We start from the raw sequence: 23,049 nt of genomic DNA, 5'->3' as shown, positions 1-23,049 counted from the left end.
CCGCCGCTGAGGTCCACCACCTCATCCTGGGTGACGAACCCGAGAGACGCGGCGGCCGCGGCCGAACTTGCCGCGATGATGTCGTCCGTGTCGGCCTCAGTCTCGTCGGTGTCACCGAGGTGCGAGAAGGGCAGCGGGCCACGGCGTAGCGACGGCGTCGGGGAGGAAGCGTAGGCGGGCGGCGAGTAGTTGTATGGAGGGTACTGCACGCCGGCGAAGGTGGGAGAGGGCGTGCGCTGGGCCGGGTATCCATGGGGGAAGGTGACGTTTGGGTTGAACCCACCGTGCGCGTCCCCGTCGGCGTAGCCCGGCGAGGGCAATTCCCATGGCTGCGGAGAGCCGACGCCTTGCTGGCCCCAGGGCGCATACTGGGCGTGGCTTCCGGGTGGATTCATCATCCCCGCACGAGTCGTCTCGGCCTCGGTTTGATCCGCCGAGGCAGCCGCAGCCGCGCGCGCCGCGTTGTCGCGGGCCTTCTTGCGATGGCCCTGTTCCGCCGGTCGGTGGTGACAGCCTCCCGCCGCTGAACTTCCGCCCTCCACTCGGCGTTTGACATGCCCGGTGGCTTGATCGACGGTGCCCTCGGCTTCCTCTGCTTCGGTTGGGTGACGGAGGCGGTCACGGTTGCCGTCGCGCGGGGGGCGACGTACTTCTTCGGTGGCATGACGGCTGGCAGGAGGGAAGCGAGCGGGAGGGAGATTGGCGGGAGGAAGGAAGAGTACGGGAGGGAAAGGGGAAAACGCGGGAAGAAACGGCGGGAAGAGGCGCTCGCCTCGCCGACAGGGCGGACCCACACGTCCTTTTCGCTTTTGCCGGCGCCTCAGACGCTCCAGGAAGTCGGGTTCGGCCTGGGTCCGCTGGCATCAGTTTTGACCCGAGCCGGCGAAAAACGGGCTTCTGGAGACGCGATTGGGCCATTTTTTTGACGCCGGCATGGTAAAAACATTTAGAGAGAGCGTGTTGGAAACGCGGTTGGAGATGCTCTAATCGATCGATCCGATCGGGTCGAACCAGCAAGCAGCGGCACGTGCAAACACGGACTTGGCGCCGTTTACAGATGGTAATTACATCTTCCGCTCCCGGGATTAGGCTCCAAGGGAATATCGGCAAGATCACATCCACAGCCCTCGCAAGGCAACAAAATTGCAAGCGATTGCTGCCAAACAGGTCGATTTCGACCGATCTCCTCCGCATATGTGGTTCTCTGCTGCCCTTGCCGCTTCTCCTCCCACCCACCTTGTCCTCGCGCGCACGGGGAAACGACGCCGGTGAGATGGCTCCTTCCCGCACGGTGATCTGCGTGGGTGACGTCCACGGCTACATCTCCAAGCTGGAGAGCCTGTGGGCGAACCTCCAGTCCGCGCTCCCCGCCGACGCCTTCGCCGCCGCGCTCGTCATCTTCCTCGGGGACTACAACGACCGCGGCCCGGACACCCGCCGCGTCCTCGACTTCCTCCTCGCGCTCCCGGCCCGCCACCCGGCTCAGCGCCACGTCTTCCTCTGCGGCAACCACGACCTCGCCTTCGCCGCCTTCGTCGGAGCGCTGCCGCCGCCCCCCGACGGTTCCCCTTTCGCCGCCACCTGGGACCAATACATCGACAATGAGGCCCACGAGGGCTGGTTCCGCGGGCCGGGGCACGAGGATATGCACGTGCAGGGGAGGAGATGGGGCGGCGTCATCAAGGAGAGGTGGAACCCCAAGAAGGGCCTCCCGTACAAGGGCTCTATCTACGATGCGCAGCCCACCTTCGAGTCCTACGGCGTCGCCCATGGATCACCAGGTCAGTCTAGGAATCCCCCCCTATCAATTTGGTTAAATGTGCTTCCATGCTGACCCAAATAATACTAGTGTTCATACTTCAATTGCTTATGATGTGAATTGCCACTGCCGAAGAAACGATCATATAATAAACTAGAGATATGGACATTAAAGTCAAAGTCATTAACGGACCCCAAATGATTTGAGCCTTTGTTAAACCCTTACATGTTCCACTTTGTCAATATTTTATTGACGGAATAGTGTCTCATCGACTGTGAAGTACTAGTAACACAGAACACCTTCCAGTATGAAGGGCCAGTTTTCATTCTTACAACATTGCAGTGCACAGTGTTGGAGCATATAGAGACCACTTCACACTTCACAGTACTGACAACCACCTGTTTCATCTCTAGAAAGTCTGCATAGCGCACTTTCCTGACATTGCCGTTATTTACATACTTATGAACTATGATCATTATTTTTTCCGTGGAAACATTGCAATGCCTACTTTATTTAGATTAACAATCACCCTGTTTTTGGCAATACAAGAGTACACAATCAATATCGTATAGGTATTGAGTTATGTTCACTGAAATCAAATTAGTAGTTTACAATATGTGATTAATATTTATAGCACTATCATCGTGATATTAGCCTACATTAAATTAATTTGGAAAATGCTAATTATTTCCAACAATCCCCAAACTTTATTTGTTTACTCAAATTTTGATTTAAGGCCTGCTACTGTTCTGAAACTGAACATGTTTACGGGTGTTTTTTTAAGAGTTGGCAAACAAAAACTATCTTGTGGTTCACGACTATGAATGTTTATTGGGTATTGGCTAGCACACCTGAAAGAATGCTTATTTCTGAATGGGAGTAAGTGTTCAAGGATGCCGCCACACTTTGTGGGTGCCGTCATTGGCGTGACCGGAGACAAGTTGGTATACGCGTATTTGAATATGCGTAATGCCAAGGAACCGTGGAATGCACTCGAAGCTAAGTTCGGCGCAACTGATGTAGGCAATGAACTGTATGTATGATATGGAGCAGTTCCATGACTTAAGGATGGTTGACAACAGTCCCGTGGTAGAAAAACTCACGAGATACAAGCGATCGCTAAGGAATTTGAGCTCTTTAGGTGTGGGCTACTCAGACAAGTTTATCGCCGGATGCATTATTGCTAATCAGGCCGGGCATTCGGTTCCCACGAACCGATTGGTTTGGTGTTTTGGGTGTGGAGAAATTCAGTTTTCAGAATATGCTAACCGATTGGTTTCTTAAAAAAATGCTAACCGAGACTTTCGTCCACTAAAACATCATTTTGGTGCTCGGTTAACACAGATCATGACTGATATTCTGTAAAACGCAATTGATGCATAAAATCTGAGCTTCAAGTGACCAAACACAACACATCTCCCATGAAAAACAACGGTGGCGCATGCCCAAGCCCATTATTGGACTACGACCAGGAAGGACCAAACCATCTGACCTTCAAAAGGACAGCGAGCTATGTGAGAAGTGGGAGCTGCGAGATTCCGCATGACAGAGGGAACATGGCGCACCGCAACTAGGGCTCATGCGTGAGCCAACGCAACTTGTCGACGCGGGAGTTTGGCATAGAAATCGAGTTCTAGACATGCCTATGCATGGGATCTGGATGTCTCAGGGGGACAGGAGCAGAGAAGGGGCGACTAGAGACAGGGCAGGGATGAGAATGTCTGCTAGGGTGCGTGCATGTTCAGGAGGAGGGTTTCATTGCATTTGGTGTCAAGCAGCGGAGCTATTGGACCATGGACCCCGAAGTTCTATCTGGAGTTGGGCCTCTTTGTTGGTGTCTCTTCGGTACTTCGGTGTATCAGGTATTCGAGGTGAACACCCGAACTAACCAAACTAACTATGCTTGCAGCATTGATGACTGAAGATCTGATCAAATAAATCGGCTTCGGTGTATTCGGATTCGGTCCCGGTTAGTTCGGGCAGGTGCTTCGGTCATCGGTTTATATGCTCACCCTAATTTGCTAACCTTACTCCATGAAGAAACTAGGCCACTTCTCTAAAGCACCGAAGCCTGGAGATCTCTCATTGGATCTTTGGGTGTACGTGAAAGCAAAATATACACACACTAAGGCTGGCCATAGTGGGAGAAACTTAGCTAGTAACATACTGCACCCTGAGGCAAAATGAGTCTTCATCTGAATAAATGAAATCTTGCATGATACCGCACATATATTACTACCCATTATGAAGGTACTAACATAGAATAGTAACATATGCATGTTACTAGTCTAAGTTACTTCCCACTATGACCAGCCTAAGGAAGCTTAGAGACAGTCTAGCGTCAGTGTGGAGCAGAAAAATCTCATGAGTTCCAAAGGAAAAATGTGGCTGATCAAATTACCAAGTTTAAGGAGCAGAACAAGGGTCAGAACAAGGACACATATGTGCTATGTGTGATGAACCTGACCATTGGGATGTCAAGTGCCCATTTCGCAAGGACGGGAAGGGTCAACTAGTATAGAACAAAGTTTGTCAACCTGCCATTAGCAACAATGATGATACAACACCTGGGTACGGTAATATACCTTACTTTATGTTTCTTAGTCTACCAATTGATGGATTGATATCAGAGCTAATATTCATGTGTGTGCCGATATCTCCTTATTTTCTTGTTTACCAAGTCGCGCTCAGGATCCCACTGACCTAATGGGAATGGTTCACATGCTTCCATTCATGGTGTTGACATAGTATATTTGAAGTTTACTTCGGAAAAAATCGTGCAACACGTGCACTCAATAAATAATAATCTCATTATTGGTTGCATCCTTCATAAAGATGAGTTTAAATTGGTTTTTGAGTTCAATAAATTAGTAATGTGAAACTATGTGCTTTTTATTGGTAAAGCCTTTGAGTGAGGAGGTCTGTTTTGCCTTTACATATCACATTTTTGTAATTAGGTTGTGAACCATATATGCACTAGTGTTACCGAGACCGGCATTCATGACTTTGTCACATTAATTTTGGTTCTATGACGCGCCTTGCCCAAATCCCTAATTTCACCTTACCAAAAGGCTCAAGTGCTAAGCTGTTGCAAGCCTCTCAAAGCTGCCGGAAGAGAAACTTGGCACCATCGCAGCTCATACTTTTTGATCTATGTGAGAGGGATGGTGCGTTGACAAAAGGTGGAAATAAATATTTCATGACTTTGATTGATGATTCCACTAGAGAAACTTGGCCTATTAGCACCATTGTGGCAACCCATGTCATTTAACCGAAATTATTGTGTCAAAGTGGCGAATGCCAAGTATCGGTTTCGTTGACACTAGTGCATATGTGGTTCACAACCTTATTGCAAAAATCTGATGGGGAAAGGCAGAATGAACCTCCACACTCATAGCCTTTACCAATAAAAGGTCCATACTTTGACACTACTTTATTGGACTTAAAAACGTACTTAAATCCATCTTTGCAAAGAATGCAACCACTAACGAGATTATTATTCACATGCTGCACTATCTTCCTTGAAGTAAACGTTAGATGCACCATGCCAACACCACGAACGGAAGCATGTGAGCCGTTTCTCATTAGGATGGTGGAAATCCCGAGAGACCTAGTAACAAGAAAAAACAAGAATACATCAACACACACATGAATACTAACACATATATCAACCCACCAATCAGTAGGCTGGCAAGCAGAAAGGACAATAGGTACATTACCATACCCAAGTACTACATCATCAGTGTTGCCAATGACCGGATTCTTGGCTGGCCCTTCACGCCCTTGCGAAATGGGTACTTGATAGCCCGATGGCTAGGTTCACCGCACACATAGCACATATCCTTGTCCTGCTTCTGCTTCATCTCGAACTTGGTAGTTTGAAGACCACATTTTTCCCCTTGGAACTCATGGGATTTTTGTGCACCACATTGGCGCTAGATTGTCTTTCAGCCCCCTTTGTTCTCTTCAACACCCAAAGATCCAATGAGATTCTCAATATAGATGCTATGTGTCTCTTGCGCTTCAGAGAAGTGGCAAAATTTCTCCATGGAGTAAGGTTAGCAATAATGCATCCAATGACAAACTTGTCGGGTAACACACACTTAAGGAGCTTAAGTTTCTTAGCAATGCATTGTATCCCATGAGCATGTCCTACCACTGGACGATTGTCAACCATCATATAGTCATGGACCTGCTCCATAGCATACAATTCACTGCTTGCATCAGTTGCGCCGAACTTAACTTCGAGCGCATCCCACAGTTTCTTGCCATTACGCATATCCAAATGCACGCTCACCAATTTGTACCCGATCACGCTCATGTTCAGGAGTAAGCGCTCTTTAAGGATTGCTAGTCGACACCCAGAACACGTTCATAGTTGTGAGCCACACAAGATGGTTTTTGTTATAGTCATGGACCTGCTCCATAGCATACAATTCACTGCTTGCATCAGTTGCGCCAAACTTAACTTCGAGCGCATCCCACAGTTTCTTGCCATTACGCGTATCCAAATGCACGCTCATCAATTTGTACCCGATCATTCTCATGTTCAGGAGTAAGCGCTCTTTAAGGATTGCTAGTCAACACCCAGAACACGTTCATAGCTGTGAGCCACACAAGATGGTTTCTGTTTGCCAACACTTAAAGTGCACACCTATAAGCGACTTCACTTTCAGAGCAGCAACAAATCTTTGAATCAAAAATTGTGAACATGTAAGGTGTTTGGATTGTTGAAGTAATCAGCGAATTTGTGAATTGTTATAATCCAACATAGTATCATGACGCCCTCCGTTCCTAAATATAAGTCTTTTTAGAGATTTCAATATGGACTACATACGAATGTATATAGACATATTTTAGAGTGTAGGTTCACTAATTTTGCTTCGTATGTAGTCCATATTGGAATATCTAAAAAGACTTATATTTAGGAACGAAGGGAGTAACAATATTAATCGCATACTATAAACTAGTCATGTGAGTGCCTACGAGACATAGAACCGACATATCTATGAATTTCACATGCACAACAAATGAACGTGAACCAATGAAAGGATTAACATAATGTACCCTTTGCAAAGGGCGCGGTTCCGAAGGCCTGCCCTTCCGTGCACGCAGTCACCGAGAGGGGAAGCCGAGAATAGCACAACAAGAGGAACAGTGGGGTGGTTCGAGCATAAGAGGCATATTCAATCTGACTGGTGATGCCTTGGGTCACGAAAGTCCTCTTTATGTAGTCAATCGGTACAATCAACCCACGTCCTAGTCATCCGAACAAATTGGGAATGGCTATTATTAACGTGCTTCTTTATGACTCGTAATTCATAATAATTAATTATCCATTCCAATGTGCAAAAATAAATCGCACACTTGGCATGGGTCTGAGCCTTGCTTGTTCACGAAACCTGACACGCATGCGCTTTGCGTTGCGGGCGGCGGAGGAGGAGCGCGTGTGTATAAGTGCTCTTCTCAAGCTCAAGGAGTGAGAGTGTAACGCCCCGGCCAAATCCACCAGTTGCGCCTGGCTACCACCTAGGATCTAGACTGGCCCCACAGACCAACACTAGTATTTCTCGCGCACTTTGTCCTCACTCGTGCGCACCAGGGATCAACTTCCCAGTCGGTCACCCATTCCCCATCCTCAAATTGCTCTAAGCCAAGCACACTTAAGTTTGAGGTTCTTTTGGACGGGCTTCCGGAAAAGAAGGTACACCTTGTTGATATGAGTTGTCTGTCATTCCTATTAATCCGGGATGTGAACCGACATCCTCGTCAGTCCAGCAGGAATGTTCCCTCTTGGCACACGTCTATGTGTCCAGTCCGGCACATGTGCCACAACGGGCCACACGTGTCATGCACCACATTTCAGCGCACCGGACCCGCATATGCCCATGTAACCACGAGGGTCGACTCTGATACCAATTGTAACGCCTGGCCAAACCCACCGGTTCCTGGCCGTTGCGCCTGGCTACCACTTAGGATCTACACTGGCCACACAGACCGACACTAGTTTTTTCCTGCACACTTTGTCCTCACTCATGCGCACCCGGGATCAACTTTCCAGTTGGTCACCCATACTCAAATTTCTCCAAGCCAAGCACGCTTAATTTTGAGGTTCTTTCAGATGGGCTCCCAGAAAAGAAGATGTACCTTGTTGATATGAGTAGTCTATCATTCCTATTAAGCCGGGATGAGACAGAGAGTCCCTTTTATGGTTTTTTAGGGAAGAGTCCCTTTTATGTTGCTCTCTACTCTCCCGCACTCTACATGTAAGACTAAACTTCCCACCCATACATGCAACCATAGTGGGCCTTCGATATTTTCTTGGAATTATTTCCTATAAGGGCTAATGCCCACATACTGTCACAGTATTGCACCCACCATAATTTAACCAAGCAGTTTCTAATTTGCCAGCGGTTCTAATTACACTGTAGATCTCATGAAAGCTGTGCCTGAGGAGCACAAGAAGTTTCTGCATGACTTGGTTTGGGTCCATGAAGAGGTATGCATTCTTTTCTAGTGCAAAGTATACTAGAGATGCAAAATGTACTTCTGCTTTTGTGTTTCATGTTATCGTTGTATTGCAGGAAGACGTTCGTATTGATACAGATGGAGGCCAGATTCTATGCAAACTGATCGCGGTTCATGCCGGCCTGGAAAAGTCCTTGGATTTGAATGAGCAGCTTAGAGTTTTGAGAACTAGAGACACAAGGGTGCCAAAAGTTCAAATGCTTAGCGGGAGGCAGGATGTTTGGAACATACCACAGGTGAGCTAATATGTGATCCTATTGCACTATATCTTGCCAGAGACGAACAATTTACTCTCCGGTTTATTGTGTCGAATTTGGTGTCGCAGCTAACTCAGTACACTCGTGTAGTGTGTAGATGCAAACAAGATAAAAGTTCAGTGCAATTCGATTACCGTCCTTGTAGATTATATAGAAGAGACCAACATAGTCTGCACAATGCTGCTAACTGATCTGAAGATCTTGCACTCAATGTTTGAATGAAAGTGTAGAGTTTTCTCACCAGATGTGTGAGCACATAATCTTTGCTTGCTATGATGCAAGTACTGACAAGTGCCATTTTCTCCTTTTATCAAATTATTGAACCAGTTTTCTTTAGCACAGATCGTCGGTGATCTGTATAGAAGAAGTGTGGCATGCAGGAAATTTGATTACAGTTGTCAACTGTCCTGCTTCTAATATGCTTTAAACTAGCAGCAAGGTGCATTGGGTGAGGTTAGGTTACAGAAATCACACCAATTTGACTGTCACTCTGGAACTTGGGATGGTTTAGCCCATTTTAACTGAAACAGCAAGCACATGGTGCATGCTCATAGGCTGCCACTAACTTATTCATGGCTACATGGTTGGTGTCCATGGTCTGTACATTTATCGGGATTATGAGCAGTTGTGCTGATACACGGATTTCCTTTTCCAGGATCTGGCCGGCAAGCAGACCATCGTTGTAAGTGGGCATCATGGGAAGCTCCACGTGGACGGTCTCAGGTTCATCATCGATGAAGGTGGCGGGTACGCAGATAAACCTATAGCGGCCGTTGTTTTCCCTTCAAAGGAAGTGATCAGGAGCACAGAGGGAACGGCCTCCCAGAATTAATCTAGACACCATCGGAAATGCAAGCTAATGTTTTTTGTTACTGTCGTAACATGAGCAATTGGACGACTGGTATGTACATCTGCCAAAATGGAGTATAATATTTCAAAAAACACAGAATTGGGGTTTTAATGTATAATGTCGAGGAAATAAGTCAATAATGTGTGATCTTCTCCTAAGCATGCAATGTGACAACTAGGACAAGGAAGTTCCTGTGTGCCAGTTGACAGCATCATTATACTACTTGTTACTTGGCTGTCGGTATGAATCATGAACGGCAATGGCCCTGTTTTTAAACAGCAGCTTTTCTTGTCAACTGAAGTAATACATCCTGCACGGCACCTTCTATAGACAGACAGATCTCGGACGGTAGTTGTACGTGCCTACATGGTCAAAGGCAGAACAATAGTTTTTCTTTCGAATTCGGCAGTGCAAAAGGTGCTAGGATATCAAGTCACACGGGAGTTGTTGAATTAACGGTCGGGAGAGAGCCTCCTGGCAGGTCCCTTGTACTTCTCGTTTGCTTTTTCCTGATGAACAGCAAGCGAAAGCGAACGGACATGTCCACGGGGAAGGGACCACGACGCTAGAGAACTCGGCCGGCCGGTCCCTCCCTCCGTCCTCCGCCAGTCACACCGGTCACCAAGCTTGACGCTTAATAAATATCTCTCCGGTATCTAGGAACTAGGATCACGGAGCGCTTAAAATAAGCATCAGTGCACGGCTTCAGGTGATAGCATAATGACCATGGCGAAGTGAGATCTTGATGCCCGTTTTGCAGCCAGAGAACTCAGAAACACCTCCGTTTTAGATATTTTGATTTTTTGTTTGTTCTTTTCGGACGGTGGGGCCGTGGAGAGATTCGCGTCTAGTTTTCTTAAAAAAAAAGGCCATTTAGGGCCCTGCTTTACAAAAGGCTCAACCAGTCCAAAACGTCTGCTAGGATCACCACTTCACCAGCTGCAAAGTTAAGTACATGCGCCAGGCCCCAAGCTGGAATGCCCACACGGCATCAGCCGAGCCAACCACCAAAACAGGCGCATTCGAACTGGACAGACGCTCACGCAGGAGCCCAGCACCACAGGCTTGAGCCTGACAGCGGACGTGAGTGCGTGACACACGGGGACGGGGGCGTCGGAGCAAGGATGAGAGACGCACATGAACACCATGATGCTATCAGGCCTGATTAATCATGTGGATGGAGCAGCCATGCACCTTTTCCCCTCTGGAAATTCATAGCTCACACCTTTTTTTTAATGGAAGCAAGAGTTGGCAAACAGATGCATTTTCAAACAAGGAAAATTAATTCTCAAACCACAATGACATGTAATGTAAAGGAGCATGGAGGACGTGTATGATATTAATTTCTTGTAAAAAATAATATCATGGGTCGATATCAAGTAGCGGAAAAAAGGAACCTAGTACATGGTGGAGGTATGCCATCGTACACTAAACCGAAGGTTTTCCGGAACTTATATGATAGTTCCATTTTTTTACGGATCAACATCAAGTAGCAAAAAAATAAATCACATGTCAACGCGCGTATGAGGGAGAGTACCACAATGGATGCATTTTGTTGGCACATTTTTCTAGATTCTTCAGAAAATGCTACAACAGAGCTTGAAAGGGCTCATTCGGTCTACAAAATTTTCAAAACAAGTAAATAGAAAAAGGTAAATGATTGGAACGCCGTCTCCACTCCTATTCCTACGAGTTTTCATGTGATCTAGCATAATACTAAAAATCCTAAGGAATCTAGTACCTTCATTTATGAGAAACTAATGCAATACATACGGAAAGAACCGACATGAGGGTCAAAAATCTTATGGGAATGCTCCAAAAAATTTGCAAACTGAATGATCATTGAGGACAAAAATTATAAAGGCATTTTCAAACTTGCAAGAACTACAATGCTATATATCTATTTAATCAACATATTCATAAAATTTTAATACGCCATCACCAGGGGCGGCGCCAGGGGTCTTCTTGGGTATTCGGTTGAATACCCAAGATTTTGACAAACCATTGAAATTTTATATAAAACAAGCGATTTTTTTTTGCAAAACAGTGATGATTTGGGCAAAATGAATACCCACCCTCTAGAACCTGGCGCCGCCACTGGCCATCACACGACTTACCCCTAGGTTGTTTTGGGTTATAAGAGCAATTTCACCATTTTTAGATATAAGAGTACAACCTAAACACATGCGCACGCTTAAACAGTGTCCAGTAAAAACTAGTGCCGTGTAGTTTTAAAATTGACGAAGTCATCAACGATGTCTCACACTGAAATGACATTCTGCTTTATTGAGACATGCTCGGCGTCGAACCTCGAGTTTAATCCCGTGTCAACAAGGAGAACTTGTGGACTACATATCGCTACGTGGGATTAATGGTCGAATGAGCAGTGTTGTCATGGATTTAGTGCCAAGGTACCCTAGTAAGATTTGAGGAATGAAAAATGCACCTATGAGTCCATGCGAGGTGGTAGCAAAGAAATGAAAATCAACATCCCAGGGATTTTACGTTGTCGAGTCGAAAAGAGGACGACACTGAAAGTATGCATATTTCATTTACATATATGTACATTACATAATGTACCCTACAAATTCTTTTTTGGAGCAGAGTGGTGTGGTCTTTTTTTGTTACGAAAATGCCATAGCTGGGCCGCATGCGTGCAGATCGGATGATCGGAGACACTCCACCGTCACCAACTGCTTTTGTCTGGGAGACAATAGTACTTTTTTTGTAAACAAAATAAATATAAACGAGGGTACTACTAGAAGCCGCTAACGGCATGGCCAGCTAAAGGCGCTCCCAGCCGTTGGTTTGCGATCCCGTCCTCCCTCCCCTACGCAACGTCGCCTCCACCGTCCGTCCGTCGCTGCCACCTCTGCGCGCGCGCACGAGGGAGGAAGACGACGCCGCGCACGCACTCACTCACACACACTCCCCGTGGGGCCCCTTTCCGGCTTGGCGTCTATCTCCTCTCCCCCGCCCATCCCCATGCACTGCACCGTCCCCGCCAGCTTCCACCCCCGCCGCACACGTTGCTCCCCCTTCTCATCGCTTCTCAATTAATATCTCCATCACTCGGGTTCCGCGCTGCATTTCGGCCGGCGGGTTGAGTGAGATCTGGGCCACTGACCGACTCACTCGCTCGCTGCGCGGGGATGGCGACGTTCGCGGTGTCCGGCGCGACCCTCGGTGTGGCGCGGCCCGCCGGCGCCGGCGGCGGACTGCTGCCGCGATCCGGCTCGGAGCGGAGGGGCGGGGTGGACCTGCCGTCGCTGCTCCTCAGGAAGAAGGACTCCTCTCGTACGCCTCGCTCGCTCGCTCCAATCTCCCCGTCCATTTTTGGCCCCCCTTCTCTCTCCCTCTCTGCGCGCGCATGGCCTGTTCGATGCTGTTCCCCAGTTGATCTCCATCAACGAGAGAGATAGCTGGATTAGGCGATCGCCTGCGTCAGTGTCACCCAGGCCCTGGTGTTATCACGGCTTTGATCATCTCCTCCTCCCATTCTGATATTTTCTCACTCTTTCTTCTGTTCTTGCTGTAACTGCAAGTTGTAGCATTGTCTCACTATTGTAGTCATCCTTGCATTTGCAGGCGCCGTCCTGAGCCGCGCGGCCTCTCCAGGGAAGGTCCTGGTGCCTGACGGTGAGAGCGACGACTTGGCAAGTCCGGCGCAACCTGAAGAATTACAGGTACACACCATCGTGCCGGGAAATCTTCATACAATCGTTATTCACTTACCAAATGCCGGATGAAACCAAGCCGCGGAGGCGTCAGGTTTTGAGCTTCTTCTATCAGCATTGTGCAGTACTGCACTGCCTTGTGCATTTTGTTAGCCGTGGCCCCGTGCTGGCTCTTGGGCCACTGAAAACTCAGATGGATGTGCATTCTAGCAAGAACTTCACGAAATAATGCACTGTTTGTGGTTTCGTTAGTCTGCTCTACAATTGCTATTTTCGTGCTGTAGATACCTGAAGACATCGAGGAGCAAACGGCTGAAGTAAACATGACAGGGGGGACTGCAGAAAAACTTGAATCTTCAGAACCGACTCAAGGCATTGTGGAAACAATCACTGATGGTGTAACCAAAGGAGTTAAGGAACTAGTCGTGGGGGAGAAACCGCGAGTTGTCCCAAAACCAGGAGATGGGCAGAAAATATACGAGATTGACCCAACGCTGAAAGATTTTCGGAGCCATCTTGACTACCGGTAATGCCTACCCGCTACTTTCGCTCATTTTGAATTAAGGTCCTTTCGTCATGCAAATTTGGGGAACATCAAAGAGACAAAGACTAGGGACCACTATTTCTTACAGTTCCCCTCATGGTCTGAGAATATGCTGGGACGTAGATGTATAATTGATGGCTACAATTTGCTCATAATTACGATACAAATAACTGTCTCTGATCATTGCAATTACAGAGTGGCAAACTGATTAAAATGTGATAGATGGGTTATAGATTTTACTTTGCTAATTCCTCTACCAAATTCCTGGGGAAAAAAATCTACCAGTTGGGCAACTTAGTTTCTTATCTTTGTTGCCTCTTTGTTTTGGGGAAAACACACTGCTAAATTTGAATGATTTTGGGTATGCCTCCGTGGATTCAACAGATACAGCGAATACAGGAGAATTCGTGCTGCTATTGACCAACATGAAGGTGGATTGGAAGCATTTTCTCGTGGTTATGAAAAGCTTGGATTTACCCGCAGGTAAATTTAAAGCTTCAGTATTATGAAGCGCCTCCACTAGTCTACTTGCATATCTTACAAGAAAATTTATAATTCCTGTTTTCGCCTCTCTTTTTTCCAGTGCTGAAGGTATTGTCTAGTTGCATATCTTATAAGAAAATTTATGTTCCTGTTTTCCCCTATTTTCCAGTGCTGAAGGTATCACTTACCGAGAATGGGCTCCTGGAGCGCATGTACGTCTTTTAAGTCTTAACAGACACCTTCCAATTCATTGTTAATGGTCACACTATTCACCAACTAGCTTACTGGACTTACAACTTAGCTTACTGAATACTGACCAGTTGCTCTAAATTTATGATCTGGCTTTTGCATCCTATTACAGTCTGCAGCATTAGTAGGTGACTTCAACAATTGGAATCCGAATGCAGATACTATGACCAGAGTATGTCTACAGCTTGGCAATCTTCCACCTTTGCTTCATAACTACTGATACATCTATTTGTATTTATTTTGCTGTTTGCACATTCCTTAAAGTTGAGCCTCAACTATATCATATCAAAATGGTATAATTTGTCAGTGTCTTAAGCTTCAGCCTAAAGATTCTACTGAAATTGGTCCATCTTTTTGAGATTGAAAATGAGTATATTAAGGATGAATGAATAGGTGCAACACTCCCATTCTTTGGTAGAACCTTCTACATTATGTGTGTTTTTTCATCTACAATGAGCATATTTCCATGCTATCAGTGAAGGTTTGCTCCTATTGATGCCGATATTTGATATGATCTTTTCAGGATGATTATGGTGTTTGGGAGATTTTCCTCCCTAACAATGCTGATGGATCCCCAGCTATTCCTCATGGCTCACGTGTAAAGGTAAGCTGGCCAATTATTTAGTTGAGGATGTAGCATTTTCGAACTCTGCCCACTAAGGGTCCCTTTGCCTTTCTGTTTTCTAGATACGGATGGATACTCCATCTGGTGTGAAGGATTCAATTTCTGCTTGGATCAAGTTCTCTGTGCAGGCTCCAGGTGAAATACCATTCAATGGCATATATTATGATCCACCTGAAGAGGTAAGTATCGATCTCCATTACATTATTAAATGAAATTTCCAGTGTTACGGTTTTTTAATACCCATTTCGTGTCTCACTGACATGTGAGTCAAGACAATACTTTAGAATTTGGAAGTGACATATGCATTAATTCACCTTCTAAGGGCTAAGGGGCAAGCAACCATGGTGATGTTTGTATGCTTGTGTGTGACTTAAGATCTTATAGCTCTTTTATGTGTTCTCTGTTGGTTAGGATATTCCATTTTGACCTTTTGTGACCATTTACTAAGGATATTTTACATGCAAATGCAGGAGAAGTATGTCTTCCAACATCCTCAACCTAAACGACCAGAGTCACTGAGGATTTATGAATCACACATTGGAATGAGCAGCCCAGTATGTCAATAAGTTATTTCACCTGTTTCTGGTCTGATGGTCTATTCTATGGATTTTCTAGTTCTGTTATGTATTGTTAACATATAACATGGTGCATTCACGTGACAACCTCGATTTTATTTTCTAATGTTATTGCAATAGCTCGGTATAATGTAACCATGTTACTAGCTTAAGATGGTTAAGGTTTCCCACTTAGGATGTATGAAATATCGCATTGGAGCATCTCCAGCAAGCCATTTTTTTGACGGTTAACAGCAGGAGCTCTGCTTTTCATTATAGGAGAGGGAAATGCTGTACAGACTGAAGTCAGTCAGAGCAAAGTAACTTAGAATCATTTATGGGCCACCCTGCACAGGGCAGAAGGCAGGCAGGAACGATCCTCTACAGCCGTCGGATTGCCTCCATCAGAGGAATCCTGGCCGTTAATCATGCTCTGGCCCAGTGGTCAGAATGCATCAACCAGACTGAGGTGCTTGCCTCCTTATTGGTAAAGGATGCAGTGGTACGAGCCTATTGAACAGATCCTGTTCAAGTAAGGCCGTTCTCCAGCAAGCCATTTCCTAGCTTATTAATGAGAGAGAGAGAGAGAGGGGGGGGGGGGGGTCTGTATTCTGCGAGCAATTCAAAAACTTCCATTGTTCTGAGGTGTACGCATTGTAGGGATCTCCCATTATGAAGAGGATATAGTTAATTCTTTGTAACCTACTTGGAAACTTGAGTCTTGCGGCATCGCTAATATATTCTATCATCACAATACTTAGAGGATGCATCTGAATATTTTAGTGGGATCTTGCACAGGAACCGAAGATAAATTCATATGCTAATTTTAGGGATGAGGTGCTGCCAAGAATTAAAAGGCTTGGATACAATGCAGTGCAGATAATGGCAATCCAGGAGCATTCATACTATGCGAGCTTTGGGTATTCACACAATCCATTTTTTTCTGTTCTTTTTTCTGTATGCGCCTCTTCACCCATTTGGAGCTATTACATCCTAATGCTTCGTGCACATAGAATATTTGGATATAATTCTTTAGTAGACATATAGTACAACAACAGTTGGTATTTCTGACTTGTATGACCATTTTATTGTTGTTGGCTTGTTCCAGGTACCATGTTACTAATTTTTTTGCACCAAGTAGCCGTTTTGGAACTCCAGAGGACTTAAAATCCCTGATCGATAGAGCACATGAGCTTGGTTTGCTTGTTCTTATGGATATTGTTCATAGGTAAGTAGTCCAATTAATTTTAGCTGCTTTACTGTTTATCTGGTATTCTAAATGGCAGGGCCGTATCGACGAGTATTTTTCCATTCTATATAATTGTGCTACATGACTTCTTTTTTCTCAGATGTATTAAACCAGTTGGACATCAAATGTATTTGGTACATCTAGTAAACTGACAGTTTCAAAGAATATCGTTTTGTAATGGCAACATGATTTGATGCCATAGATGTGGACTGAGAAGTTCAGATGCTATCAAGAAAATTAATCAACTGGCCATGTACTCGTGGCACTACATAGAGTTTGCAAGTTGGAAAACTGACAGCAATACCTCACTGATAAGTAGCTAGGCCCCACTTGCCAGCTTCATATTAGATGTTACTTCCCTGTTGAACTCATTTGAACATATTACTTAAAGTTCTTCATTTGTCCTAAGTCAAACTTCTTTAAGTTTGACCAAGTCTACTGAAAAATATATCAACATCTACAACACCAAATTGGTTTCATTAGATTCACAATTTTTATTTTGTTATATTAGCACACCTTTGATGTTGTAGATATCAGCACATTTTTCTACAGACTTGGTCAAATATAGAGAAGTTTGACTTAGGACAAATCTAGAACTTCAATCAATTTGGATCAGAGGGGATAGTCCATACTGGTTGATTATATTCGGTAACATCAAATAATATAGATAGATGTCAACACTTTAACAAAAAATCAGACCTTGTCACCAAATATGTATCAGACCATCTGTTTGCTTTAGCCACTTGTTTTCATATTTATGTGTTTGTACCTAATCTATTTTTACTTCTACTTGGTTTGGTTGATTTTTTTTCAGTTGCATTGCTTCATCAATGATTTTGTGTACCCTGCAGTCATTCATCAAATAATACCCTTGACGGCTTGAATGGTTTCGATGGCACTGATACACATTACTTCCACGGTGGTCCACGTGGCCATCATTGGATGTGGGATTCTCGTCTATTCAACTATGGGAGTTGGGAAGTATGTAGCTCTGACTTCTGTCACCATATTTGGCTAACTGTTCCTGTTAAATCTGTTCTTACACATGTCGATATTCTATTCTTATGTAGGTATTGAGATTCTTACTGTCAAACGCGAGATGGTGGCTTGAAGAATATAAGTTTGATGGATTTCGATTTGATGGGGTGACCTCCATGATGTATACTCACCATGGATTACAAGTAAGTCATCAAGTGGTTTCAGTAACTTTTTTAGGGCACTGAAATAATTGCTATGCATCATAACATGTATCATGATCAGGACTTGTGCTACGGAGTCTTAGATAGTTCCCTAGTACGCTTGTACAATTTTACCTGATGAGATCATGGACGATTCGAAGTGATTATTATTTATTTTTCTTCTAAGTTTGCTTCTTGTTCTAGATGACATTTACTGGGAACTATGGCGAGTATTTTGGATTTGCTACTGATGTTGATGCGGTAGTTTACTTGATGCTGGTCAACGATCTAATTCATGGACTTTATCCTGATGCTGTATCCATTGGTGAAGATGTAAGTGCTTACAGTATTTATGATTTTTAACCAGTTAAGTAGTTTTATTTTGGGATCAGGCTGTTACTCTTTTTGTTAGGGGTAAGATCTCTCTTTTCATAACAATGCTAATTTATACCTTGTATGATAATGCATCACTTAGGTAATTTGAAAAGTGCTAGGCCATTCAAGCTTACGAGCATATTTTTTGATGGCTGTAATTTATTTGATAGTATGCTTGTTTGGGTTTTTCAGTAAATGGGAGTGTGTGACTAATGTTGTATTAGAAATGGGCAACCTTGTCAATTGCTTCAGAAGGCTAACTTAGATTCCGTAAACGCTTCAGAAATGAGAGGCTATTCCCATGGACATGAAATTATACTTCAGTGTGTTCTGTACATGTATTTGTAAGAGCAAGAGCAACATGGTTTAACTTAAATTCCTGCACTGCTATGGAATCTCACTGTATGTTGTTAGTGTACACATCCGCAAACAAGTAATCCTGAGCTTTCAACTCATGAGAAAATATGAGGTTCCACTTCTGCCAGCATTAACTGTTCACAGTTCTAATTTGTGTAACTGTGAAATTGTTCAGGTCAGTGGAATGCCCACATTTTGCATCCCTGTTCCAGATGGTGGTGTTGGTTTTGACTATCGCTTGCATATGGCTGTAGCAGATAAATGGATTGAACTCCTCAAGTAAGTGCAGGAATATTGGTGATTACATGCGCACAATGATCTAGATTACAATTTCTAAATGGTAAAAAGGAAAATATGTATGTGAATATCTAGACATTTTCCTGTTATCAGCTTGTATACGAGAAGTCATACATGGTTTAAATAGCAAATCTCAGAAATGTAATGGCTAGTGTCTTTATGCTGGACATTGTACATTGCGCTGTAGCAGGCCAGTCAACACAGTTAGCAATATTTTCAGAAACAATAATTATTTATATCCGTATATGGGGAAAGTAGGTATATAAACTGTGGTCATTAATTGTGTTCACCTTTTGTCCTGTATAAGCATGGGCAGTAGGTAATAAATTTAGCCAGATAAAATAAATCGTTATTAGGTTTACAAAAGGAATATACAGGGTCATGTAGCATATCTAGTTGTAATTATTGAAAAGGCTGACAAAAGGCTCGGTAAAAAAAATCCAGATACGCAGGAACGCGACTAAAGCTCAAATATTTATAGTGGTCTCTGTTGCTTGCTGTATATTTGTATCTGCACATATATGAAATTACTACTACACAGCTGCCAATCTGTCATGATCTGTGTTCTGCTTTGTGCTATTTAAATTTTAATTCGATACATTGGCAATAATAAACTTAACTATTCAACCAATTTGGTGGATACCAGAGATTTCTGCCCTCTTTTCGTAATGTTGTGCTCCTGCTGCTGTTCTCTGCTGTTACAAAAGCTGTTCTCAGTTTTTTTACATCATTATTTTTGTGTGTGAGTACTTTTAGCATGTTTTTCGAAGCTGTGAGTTGTTGGTACTTAATACATTCTTGGTAGTGTCCAAATATGCTGCAGTCTAATTTAGCATTTCTTTAACACAGGCAAAGTGACGAATCTTGGAAAATGGGTGATATTGTGCACACCCTAACAAATAGAAGGTGGCTTGAGAAGTGTGTAACTTATGCAGAAAGTCATGATCAAGCACTAGTTGGTGACAAGACTATTGCATTCTGGTTGATGGATAAGGTACTAGCTGTTACTTTTGGACCAAAAGAATTACACAATTGATTTGTCTCATCAGATTGCTAGTGTTTTCTTGTGATAAAGATTGGCTGCGTCACCCATCACCAGCTATTTCCCAACTGTTACTTGAGCAAAATTTGCTGAAAACGTACCATGTGGTACTGTGGCGGCTTGTGAACTTTGACTGTTATGGTGCAAATTTCTGTTCTTATTTTTTTGATTGCTTATGTTACCGTTCATTTGCTCATCCCTTTCAGAGACCAGCCAAAGTCACGTGTAGCTGTGTGATCTATTATCTGAATCTTGAGCAAATTTTATTAATAGGGTAAAACCCAACGAATTATTTGCTTGAATTTTAATATACAGACGTATAGTCACCTGGTGCTTTCTTAAATGATTACCATAGTGCCTGAAGGCTGAAATAGTTTTGGCGTTTCTTGGACGCCGCCTAAAGGAGTGATTTTGGGTAGATTCCTGGTCGAGCCCTCGTTACAACATACATTTTGGAGATATGCTTAGTAACTGCTCTGGGAAGTTTGGTCACAAGTCTGCATCTACACGCTCCTTGAGGTTTTATTATGACGCCATCTTTGTAACTAGTGGCAGCTGTAAGGAAACACATTCAAAAGGAAACGGTCACATTATTCTAGTCAGGACCACCACACTAAGAGGAATATTCTGTTCCAATTTTATGAGTTTTTGGGACTCCAAAGGGAACAAAAGTGTCTCATATTGTGCTTATAACTACAGTTGTTTTTATACCAGTGTAGTTCCATTCCAGGACAGTTGATACTTGGTACTGTGCTGTAAATTATTGATCTGGCATAGAACAGCATGAACATATCAAGCTCTCTTTGTGCAGGATATGTATGATTTCATGGCTCTGGATAGGCCTTCAACTCCTCGCATTGATCGTGGCATAGCATTACATAAAATGATCAGGCTTGTCACCATGGGTTTAGGTGGTGAAGGCTATCTTAACTTCATGGGAAATGAGTTTGGGCATCCTGGTCAGTCTTTACAACTTTAATTGCATTCTGCATAGTTGTGATTTACTGTAATTTGAACCATGCTTTGTTTTCACATTGTATGTATTATGTAATCTGTTGCTTCCAAGGAGGAAGTTAACTTCTATTTACTTGGCAGAATGGATAGATTTTCCAAGAGGTCCGCAAACTCTTCCAACCGGCAAAGTTCTCCCTGGAAATAACAATAGTTATGATAAATGCCGCCGTAGATTTGATCTTGTAAGTTTTAGCTTAGCTATTACATTTCCTCACTAGATCTTTATCGGCCATTTATTTCTTGATGAAATCATAATGTTTGTTAGGAAAGATCAACATTGCTTTTGTAGTTTTGTAGACGTTAACATAAATATGTGTTAAGAGTTGTTGATCATTAAGAATATCATGATTTTTTGTAGGGAGATGCAGATTTTCTTAGATATCGTGGTATGCAAGAGTTCGATCAGGCAATGCAGCATCTTGAGGAAAAATATGGGGTATGTCACTGGTTTGTCTTTGTTGCATAACAAGTCACAGTTTAACATTAGTCTCTTCAAATGGTCAAAAAAGTGTAGAATTAATTTCTGTAATGAGATGAAAACTGTGCAAAGGCGGGAGCTGGAATTGCTTTTCACCAATTAAAACTATTTTCTTGAGCGATAGTGTATTGATACCTATACCAACACTGACAATGTAACTGCAGTTTATGACATCTGAGCACCAGTATGTTTCACGGAAACATGAGGAAGATAAGGTGATCATCTTCGAAAGAGGAGATTTGGTATTTGTTTTCAACTTCCACTGGAGCAATAGCTTTTTTGACTACCGTGTTGGGTGTTCCAGGCCTGGGAAGTACAAGGTATGCTTTGCTTTTGCATTGTCCACCCTTCACCAGTAGGGTTAGTGGGGGCTTCTACAACTTTTAAGTCCACATGTATAGAGTTTGTTGGTCGTGCAGCTATCAATATAAAGAATAGGATAATTTGTAAAGAAAAGAATTTGTTGCTCGAGCTGTTGTAGTCATATAACATCCCCGAAGCACATCTACTATTCATTCATATTATCTACTTAAGGGTTTGTTACAATCTTTGTACTCAGTTGGACTCACTCTAATACTGGAACTATTTACCGAATCTACCCTAATCATCCTAGCAGTTTTAGAGCAGCCCCATTTGGACAGTCCACTGGGTTTAGTTGGTTTGTGACAGTTTCTGCTATTTCTTATCAGGTGGCCTTAGACTCCGACGATGCACTCTTTGGTGGATTCAGCAGGCTTGATCATGATGTCGACTACTTCACAACCGTAAGTCTGGGCCCAAGCGTTACTTGACTCGTCTTGACTCAACTGCTTACAAATCTGAATCAACTTCTCATTTGCTGATGCCCTTGCAGGAACATCCGCATGACAACAGGCCGCGCTCTTTCTCGGTGTACACTCCGAGCAGAACTGCGGTCGTGTATGCCCTTACAGAGTAAGAACCAGCAGCTGCTTGTTACAAGGCAAAGAGAGAACTCCAGAGAGCTCGTGGATCGTGAGCGAAGCGACGGGCAACGGCGCGAGGCTGCTCTAAGCGCCATGACTGGGAGGGGATCGTGCCTCTTCCCCAGATGCCAGGAGGAGCAGATGGATAGGTAGCTTGTTGGTGAGCGCTCGAAAGAAAATGGACGGGCCTGGGTGTTTGTCGTGCTGCACTACCCTCCTCCTATCTTGCACATTCCCGGTTGTTTTTGTACATAACACTAATAATTGCCCGTGCGCTCAACATGAACATATAAATATTCTAATAATAGGTTATCCCGTGATTTACCTGCCTATATTTTAGTACTCCCTCGGACCTGAATTAATTGAGGCAGCCTCTATACATCATTGTATAGAGGTTGTACAGTAGCTGCGTCAATTAATCTGGTTTGGAGGGAGTAACTCTATTTGGTAAGCACCTATTTGCTTACCAACTCGTTAGGAACACGGGCTCTGGCGATAGGATAGGCGACAACCACGTGACTACGCCGGCGGCCACTCCGGCCATGGCGGCCACCAGCTCGGCCGGCCAGCCCGCCGTCATGGGCTTGGC

General features: G+C 44.1%; 2 protein-coding genes and 1 non-coding gene across 3 annotated transcripts; 2 read left to right on the top strand and 1 right to left on the bottom strand.

Moving 5' to 3' along the window:
* The first annotated feature begins 1,077 nt into the window (after nucleotides 1-1,077).
* Nucleotides 1,078-9,552, top strand: LOC125538014 (tyrosine-protein phosphatase RLPH2). The gene is made up of 4 exons (XM_048701323.2): nucleotides 1,078-1,781; nucleotides 8,191-8,258; nucleotides 8,344-8,523; nucleotides 9,200-9,552. The coding sequence occupies exons 1-4, from the start codon at nucleotides 1,274-1,276 to the stop codon at nucleotides 9,374-9,376; spliced, it is 933 nt and encodes a 310-aa protein (XP_048557280.1). The 5' UTR covers nucleotides 1,078-1,273; the 3' UTR covers nucleotides 9,377-9,552.
* Nucleotides 9,553-12,377: 2,825 nt separating this feature from the next.
* On the top strand, nucleotides 12,378-22,780 carry LOC125538015 (1,4-alpha-glucan-branching enzyme 2, chloroplastic/amyloplastic). The gene is made up of 22 exons (XM_048701324.2): nucleotides 12,378-12,691; nucleotides 12,983-13,080; nucleotides 13,356-13,597; nucleotides 14,000-14,098; nucleotides 14,268-14,310; nucleotides 14,460-14,519; nucleotides 14,871-14,951; nucleotides 15,035-15,151; nucleotides 15,443-15,526; nucleotides 16,325-16,446; nucleotides 16,635-16,754; nucleotides 17,627-17,756; nucleotides 17,846-17,956; nucleotides 18,158-18,286; nucleotides 18,861-18,964; nucleotides 19,832-19,976; nucleotides 20,836-20,983; nucleotides 21,120-21,220; nucleotides 21,397-21,474; nucleotides 21,681-21,836; nucleotides 22,206-22,280; nucleotides 22,370-22,780. Exons 1-22 carry the CDS (start codon nucleotides 12,547-12,549, stop codon nucleotides 22,451-22,453), a joined length of 2,472 nt encoding a protein of 823 aa, XP_048557281.1. The 5' UTR covers nucleotides 12,378-12,546; the 3' UTR covers nucleotides 22,454-22,780.
* On the bottom strand, nucleotides 15,859-16,068 carry LOC125541987 (small nucleolar RNA U3). Its single transcript, XR_007297775.1, has one exon. It is a non-coding gene; the product is annotated as a small nucleolar RNA U3 (small nucleolar RNA).
* Nucleotides 22,781-23,049: the final 269 nt, after the last annotated feature.

The sequence above is a fragment of the Triticum urartu genome, chromosome 2A (assembly GCF_056163025.1).
Source record: "Triticum urartu cultivar PI428250 chromosome 2A, HENAU_Tu73, whole genome shotgun sequence".
Classification (NCBI taxonomy): domain Eukaryota; kingdom Viridiplantae; phylum Streptophyta; class Magnoliopsida; order Poales; family Poaceae; genus Triticum; species Triticum urartu.
This window is presented reverse-complemented; position numbering and strand designations above follow the sequence as displayed.